The 8,169-nt window shown below is 37.5% G+C and overlaps 1 protein-coding gene across 4 annotated transcripts; it reads right to left on the bottom strand.

The window, feature by feature from the left end:
• Positions 1 to 184: 184 nt before the first annotated feature.
• Positions 185 to 7,706, bottom strand: cul-3 (the record flags this gene model as incomplete). Of its 4 annotated transcripts, NM_070750.8 has the most annotated exons (6): positions 253 to 963; positions 1,385 to 1,596; positions 3,424 to 3,802; positions 4,457 to 5,093; positions 5,899 to 6,815; positions 7,585 to 7,706. In NM_070750.8, the coding sequence occupies 6 exons, from the start codon at positions 7,639 to 7,641 to the stop codon at positions 832 to 834; spliced, it is 2,334 nt and encodes a 777-aa protein (NP_503151.1). The 4 variants fall into 4 exon arrangements, with proteins under 4 accessions (NP_001300216.1, NP_503151.1, NP_001300214.1 ...); NM_001313285.3 differs by lacking the exon at positions 7,585 to 7,706 and having other exon boundaries at positions 832 to 963; positions 5,899 to 6,692; NM_001313286.3 differs by lacking the exons at positions 4,457 to 5,093; positions 5,899 to 6,815; positions 7,585 to 7,706 and having other exon boundaries at positions 832 to 963.
• Between the last annotated feature and the right edge of the window lie 463 nt (positions 7,707 to 8,169).

The following is an 8,169-nucleotide window of genomic DNA, read 5'->3' as shown; positions in this document are numbered from 1 at the left end:
TAGAGAGTACAGTAATTTCAATTTTTGGATTTAAAAATAATAAATTTCAGCAAATAAGTGAGAAAAACTCTGGAAAATCAATGAAAATTTCAAAAATTGCAACCACAGTACAAAAAAAAATATATATATTTTAAAACGAAAATATGTTTTAAAACGCTTTGAAAATTTATAGAAAATAGTGGTGTTACGGTATCTGCAAAATTTATAACGTTTCGAGACACATCAGGTCTCAGCTGAAAACAATCTGGAGGAGGAAGCATTTATATAAATATGACATTTTGTGCTCAATGTTCAGTGGGGGAGGGGTAAAACGATAATGGTAGAGGAGAAAGAAAAAAATGAGATTAAAATCGCAGGAACTTGCCTTCACACACATAAAAAGGGGACCAAGGGTGTCGGTTTTTTTCGATTTTTTCTAAAAATCGAACATTTTTCGTTTTTCAATTCATCCCAAAACTTTTTTGAAATCGATTATTCAATGACACCCTTGGTGGGGACAAAAACTTTCAGGGGTGGATACTATCTGGATAGGGAGCAAATTTGACGAGATGATATAATGAAAATAATAAAATAATTTTGAAATGATTTGGGGGAAATAATGAAAAAAAAAGACCCATCTACATACAAATGTTCAAGGCAACATCAGGTCCAAGAATCGAGTGAGAAAAAAAGAGAGAAGGAATAAATAAATAAATTTAAATGTAAAAATAACCACAGAAATTACGTATTTATGAACAAATCGTTGTTGCTGTGTTTTAAGAGAATATAGCAAAAGTAAATGGAGAGCAGATGAGAGTGAAAATCATTGGAAACCAAACGAAAAAATCGACCCTAGGCAATGTATTGATAGGCACGATGATCGTGCTCATCGCGAGCCAAATATTCTCGCTCGATCAGTGTTTCGATGCGTTGCTTGATGATGATTGGTGACGGCATGAAGCGGTGGCGCAGTTGTTGGGTCACCTGGAAAATTGTTTTAAATTTTTGAAAATTGCAAAAATCTGCAGCGAATTTGGGTTTTTAATTGGCGTTGTTGTTGTTGTGCAACCGAATTTTTTTTTGAAAAACGGGAAGTCAAAAATTCGAAAAAAAAACTTAGGTTTTTCGAAAAATAGCTCGAAATTGAGCCCATTTTTATATTTTTGATTAAAAAAAAACATTTTTTTTCCGACATCCTCGACAATCTAAACACGATATATAAATCAATGTTCCTTTAAGAGTTGTGTAGATTTACGAGTACGTGTACTATGCGTGAATATTCATTTTTTGGCAACATTCACACTTTTTTCTCATTCTATATCGTATTTTTTGTTTCGTACTTCGATTTTAGCTTTAAAAAATATTTGAATATTTAAAATAAAAAATATAATGGAAAAATGCTCACCTCTGCCACCAGATTATTGTGATTCAACTTCTTTCGGGCCTTCATAATACGAACAATCGCCGCCTCCACTTCCAACTTTCGATCATCCTCAACTTTCTGGCGAGTTTCACGAATCTCGGGCTCCGATTCCACTTTTCCTGTCACCATTTGCACTTTGACACGTGTCAGCTTCGATTGGAAGTTGTCGTTGACGGCGAACTCGTCACTCATGTCTGGAAAAATTATAAATTGAAATTATCGATTTTTCTGGGTGCTTTTTTAATAGTTAACGTAAAATATTCCAAAAAACATAAATTTCCGTATGAAACAGTTCAAAAACGTGAAAAAGGCAAATTTTACTAGGGAATGGTGTTACCCCTGCAATCGCTAGGAGGACAAAACAAAGTGAAAATGGAAGATCAGATCTATGGCTACAAGAATCAGTTTTTGGAATCTGCTTAACTCGGTCCCAAAGCTGAAATTTTCGGTCTTAAAAAGTAGTCCTTTTTTTGCTCAAAATGCCGTTTTTCGTGTGTAGAAGTGGCTACATAAAAGTTTGGCACTGCAGCCGCCGTTCGAATGGCCGATTGGTGAACTCTTGTGCTCATTAATCTAAAGGTCACGGGTTCGTTCCCCACTAGGTATTAATTTTTTTTTGAATTTTTCCTCTAGCATGAAATATGCACAAAAACACGGTTTCTTCCGTTTTTTGGTAACTTCGGAATAAATTTTTTGGTTCCTGGGAATCATAAAAGTAATTTGGAAACTTTTTGGAAGTTTTCTTTTTTTGATAAATTTTCACTTTTCTCCCACCTGATGTATGCACATTTTTTTCTTCAAAAATAATTTTTCAAAATTTTTTCAAAAAGTGTTTGGTTTGAAAGAGCAGCATTAGTTTGGATATTTCTACGATTTTGGAGGATCAAATGTCATTTTTAGGAGAAAACCACTGTTGTTTTCTCTAGACTTTTTCACGAAAAGGACCTACTTTCAAAGACTTCCAGCTCCGTTGACGAGTAAAATAAAAAAGAGTTGTCAACTGCAAAGTTATTTTAAAAGTACCAATAAACAAATTGTCAGTTGAAGTTACTCTGCTAAATTTTATGGGTAGAGAGATATGGACATTAGTAATTAAGTAAGTTAAAGCTTCACTTCGATTAGCTATATCTCTCTACCCATAAAATTTAGCAGAGTAACTTCAACTGACAATTTGTTCATTGGTACTTTTGAAATAACTTTGCAGTTGACAACTCTTTTTTATTTTACTCGTCAACGGAGCTGGAAGTCTTTGAAAGTAGGTCCTTTTCGTGAAAAAGTCTAGAGAAAACAACAGTGGTTTTCTCCTAAAAATGACATTTGATCCTCCAAAATCGTAGAAATATCCAAACTAATGCTGCTCTTTCAAACCAAACACTTTTTGAAAAAATTTTGAAAAATTATTTTTGAAGAAAAAAATGTGCATACATCAGGTGGGAGAAAAGTGAAAATTTATCAAAAAAAGAAAACTTCCAAAAAGTTTCCAAATTACTTTTATGATTCCCAGGAACCAAAAAATTTATTCCGAAGTTACCAAAAAACGGAAGAAACCGTGTTTTTGTGCATATTTCATGCTAGAGGAAAAATTCAAAAAAAAATTAATACCTAGTGGGGAACGAACCCGTGACCTTTAGATTAATGAGCACAAGAGTTCACCAATCGGCCATTCGAACGGCGGCTGCAGTGCCAAACTTTTATGTAGCCACTTCTACACACGAAAAACGGCATTTTGAGCAAAAAAAGGACTACTTTTTAAGACCGAAAATTTCAGCTTTGGGACCGAGTTAAGCAGATTCCAAAAACTGATTCTTGTAGCCATAGATCTGATCTTCCATTTTCACTTTGTTTGTCCTCCTAGCGATTGCAGGGGTAACACCATTCCCTAGTTAGCAAAAAAAACCCAACTTTGCCAACTTTCCCATGTCCCATGGGAAAGTTGGCTGCAGCGATTGGAAATTGATTTTTTTTTCAAATTATCAATTTTTTTCAAAAAAATTCGAAAAACTATAATTTCCTTTTCATACCTATCGCATCTTTTCCCTTATTCTTTCTGACCAAAATCCGCTGCGACGCTTTTCCGAGAGCCAGCGACTGCAAATTCCTCTTCAACTCTCGCTCGGGAATCTTAAGCTCATCCATCAGCTGCTGACATGAGATCCGATTGTGATGGTTGAACTGAAGGAGAATGATCATCTGATGCGTATTGACCTGGAGAATCTTGTGCTCCGGTTTTCGTTCTTTCATCGACTCTCCACTGCTCGACGGTCCAGGACCATTTTCCTCGTTTGACATGGATGCTTTTGGTGGTGGATAGAATGTGGCTTTGACGTCAGCGTTTCCGAGAAGTGTGTTGATTGTCAGCTTACGGCCAGTGTGCTTTTCAGTGTAGTATTGTGTGAACATCTGAAAAACGAGGGGAAATTGAAGAAATTCCAAAAATCTTTGTGAAAAAATATTTTTTTAAAAATTGCCCTGGTTTTATATTTTAGCTTGAAAGCACGTTTAATCGCACCCAATAATATTTTTAAACTCGCGCCAGAGATATTCTCATTGGAGCGCACCGTGTTGTGTCGATTTACGGAGATTTCAGTTTTTCCACAAAAATGAAACATACTTATTGAAAAATTGAAATTGGCCTGAAAATTTCATGAGAAATCTCGTAAATCGACACAAGTGTGGCGGTCCAATGAGAATGTCTCTGGTGCGCGTGTGAAAAGCGATTTCAAGCAAAAATAATAGATATTCGGAATCTTTTTTGGCTTTTCTGGCAGAAAAATGGATTTCTAGGTATTTGGTCAGAAAAACTAGAAGAAACGTTTTTTTTTTGAATTCATCTCATCGCGACTGGAAATTAAATTTTGAAAAAAAAACATACTTGTTGTTTTTTGATTGGAAAAACCGAAAAAAATATATATTGTCTCTAAAATGCACATTTTTCTGTATAAAAAATCCATCTTTTGGCAAAAAACGACAACCCTGCGTGTAAGCAGACATTTTTGCGGGTTTTGTGAAACATCAAGCTCAAAAATTGCAAAACCAATTGAAAATTCGAATTACCTCATAGGCAACCGACAACTCTTGCGGCAACACAACCGGATTACACTGAACCGTCGGCCAAACGCCCGCCGTCAAAACTCTAAGCGATATGTCAATGCTCATTTTGGTCGGCTGAGCCTCTCGCCAGTCTCTGAAGCTTGTGGCCAGTGTCAGCCAAAGCTCCTTGTCTCTGAACATATTCTCAAGCTTCTGAGTAAACTGGCAACCACACTCTGTCTTCAGCTTTGCCAGCAGAGCCTTCTCCACATCGTCGGAGCACGATTTGTCGAGCAAGAGACGTTTGGCGAGGTATTGCTTGAAATACTTCTCGAATACATCCTTCTCCTGTAGATAGCGGAACAAGATCATCACATTGTCGAGCTTATTGTCCATTTCGGCGTCCGACACACATTTCAGACCGCTTCGCAGCATATCGTCCATGTAGAGGGCCACAAATTCCGGCGATTGGCGATTCGAGTTGAGGAACGTCTCGAAATCATGCTGGAAGCGATTCTTAAAGTCACGATCGTCGGCAAACGCAGTGGTGAGCAGACTGGAGAAGTAGTCTTTGAGCTGGAGCAATTCGTTGACAAAATTGACGGGGTTTTTGAGCAGATCCTCATTTTTCACAATGTTCGAGCCGGTTTCGTTGAGATATCTGGAAAAAAAAGTTAACTTTTCTTGCTGAGCAACCCCCAATTCTGCTCTAGTTTTCTGAATGCTCCGTGTTCAACTGTTAGGGTTGGTGTTATCTAAAAACTAAAACCACCAACAGCTGAGGCGTTTTAAGGAGAAGCGGCGGTGTTCGACGTAATGGACAACAGAACAAATAAACAGATTGCTGCGGGCGAGTGACACGGGTTTAGGTCAGAAAAGTAGAGTTTGATAAATAAAAATACAGTAAATTGGCTGGAATTTAAATTTCTTGAAGCGAAAACGTGGCCGCGAAACCTCTACTAACACGGCCATGTGTAGATTTACGCGACTCGTGTACTCCACGTGGATTATTTTTTACGGTTTCTGGCTGAAATGCTTGCATTGGTGGTGTTTTACCATTAAAATTAGAAATAATTTGAACGATTAAGCATTTTAGCTAAACACTGTAAAATCCTCTTCAAAAAAAGTGCCAAAGTAAAGTCTAGATTTAACCATCAAATACATAAATTTTCGAGGAGCACAAAAGCTGGTTAAACCGACACATGGAGCCATTTTGGGTGAAATTTTCAATTTTTTACAAAATAAAATCATTGAAATCTCCGCATTAAAGCAAAAACCCGTAATTTCTGGGGTAAAAAAACAAAATTTCCCCTCGAAGAGTACACAGGCTTCGTAAATCGACAGATAACCATGCTAGTGCCTTTTTGTGGTGAAAATTGTTCAAATTTTAATTTTACAACGTTCCTCCCACGGCTGTAATCACCAAATAATTCAATTTCTAAAAAAAAATCGCGCGAAAAACTCACTCGCTAACCGCCTTAAGCAGCGCCTTCAATCCACCACCCGGTACTGTCACCGAATCTCCGATACGTTTGAAAATACGGAAAATGCGAGTCAAATCCTCAATCTTCTTGTGCTCCAACATAAACTTCACACCACCATTCTGCATGTAGACAATCGTCTGAATATGCTCAGCAACCATCACATCATCCATCACCTGCAGGATTTTGGCCTCTGTCATTTTGTCAAGATATCTCGACGCTCGGCTCGCCTCGTCGTGCATCGCAATCTCCACCTGTGCCAGATAGAAGCACGCGTCATTGTCGCCAGAAAGCCAATTCTTGCACACATCCCGATAGTAATCACTAGTCTCCTTCAGAAGTGGCCTCTCAAATTCGTCCTCATAAACCGTCCGGCTATCGATTCCTAGCGAGATGAGCATATCACACGCGTTTTTTATTCCGTGCCAATTGATTTGATTCGATTTTCGATCCAATTTGATAAGCTCCAGAAGAGCATCGCGAATTCGGTCGCCAATCCCGTTTTGCCGCAGAATTTCCGTCCGATACGCGTCGAGACCCAGATTATAGACCGGCAGGACGTGATTATTCTGTGCCACGTAGATCCGATCCATATACATCAGAATATCACGAATCATGACCATGGCGACAGTGTGATCAGCCCACGATTCGGCGACAGTCTCCAGGAAGCTTCCAGAATTCATTGATTCGATAATTCGAATTCGAACCGACGCCATATGATCCTGAATCACGTCTTTCAGGCCATTATAGAGACGTTCTCCGTGCTTGTGGAGCACCATTGTATATGCGTTGCGGTAGAGCTCCTCGAAACTCAAGCCCGAATTGTTTTTGCGTTGGATTTCCTGTATGGCACGCTTCAAAAGTTCCCATGTCTGTGTCACATATTGCTCGTCTATTGTGGCCTGAAAAAAAATCATTTTTCTCCGTTTTTTTTTTGCGGCTTTTCTAAATTTTGGGCATTTTCCTTAAATGACCAAAAACTGGCCCGACTATTAAAAAATTTCCAAAATTTCATTATAAGAATTCAAAATTTTCGGAAAAGCGCCAAAATTTGCTAAACTCAGGGATTTTCCAGCTAGAAAAGTTTACGAAATATCAGATTTTAGCAAAATTTGGCAAAAATTTTGGAACTTTTTTGGGATGAAATTCGGTAAATTTCGATCAAAAATGCGTTTTTTTTTCGTGAAAAAAACGCGAAAAACTCTTATGTGAGGTCATTTTTGCGAGAACATTGCCGTTTATAACAAATTTCATGTTTCTAATGGCTAGTCCAAGCAAATAGGAAAAAAAATAGAAAATCGATAAAAAACGGCGGAAATACGATTTTACAGTTTTTCTCTTCGTTTTTTCCTGGTTAAACGGTCAAAAACAATTATTGACCATTAGAAATCCCTCAGAATCGATTTTGTTATATGAAAAAAAAATATTTTGCTTTTGTTCTTTAGAAATGACGAGTTTTGGCACGTGGCACGCAAACTGAAAATGATTGCCACGTGGCATACAGTTGCCAGTGGAAAAATATCAGTTTCTCATCAGAAATTGACGGATTGTTCGGATATCGCGGATAATTCGGCCGTAACATTCCAAGTTTCGTTTTAAAAAAATCGATTTTTCACGCAAAACAAGGAGACAGGCTTGATAGAGGACTAAAATCTGTGTGTGTAAACCTACCATAAATGGGCGAATTCTCATTTTTTGTTGTCCACCATTACCGGAGCGTCCGCTCATCTCCAAAAATGAGTCGATTCCGAACGAACTGGTCAAGTCAGAATCTCGCTCGTTTTTCGTGCACACTGAAATAAACTTGATTTTCCGTTCTCGAAAAGCAAAAAATTTGAAAAAATCGTACTGCGGAATGTTATTATTGCAGAAAAAGCGCGCACTGATAACAGAAAAAACAAAACTAACTATTTTCAGCTTCAAAGTTGAGAAGTCGCGAGTAATTCGAAATAAATCGATTTTGCTTTGTTTTTTTTTCGAAAAAACTTTGAAAATCCGGTAATTAGAATGTCACGCAAAAATAAATAGCTGGATATCAACTTAATTACTCGGAAAAATCAATATCATTATCTCGAAAGTCACTGGAATTTTAATTTCGCGCGTTTTTCCAGAACTTTTTGCCTATTTTCCGGCTCAATCAATCAATATTTCACTTCGAATCAAGTCTAAAACACCTTTAAAAGCTTCAATTTCGAAAAAAACTATGAAAAATGCGAGAAAAATCGAACGGGAACAGTGTGTTTTGGAGTTCAGAAG

The sequence above is a fragment of the Caenorhabditis elegans genome, chromosome V (genome assembly GCF_000002985.6).
Source record: "Caenorhabditis elegans chromosome V".
Taxonomy (NCBI): Eukaryota; Metazoa; Nematoda; class Chromadorea; order Rhabditida; family Rhabditidae; genus Caenorhabditis; species Caenorhabditis elegans.
The sequence above is the reverse complement of the archived record's forward strand: the minus strand, read 5'-3'. Positions and strand labels throughout refer to the sequence as shown.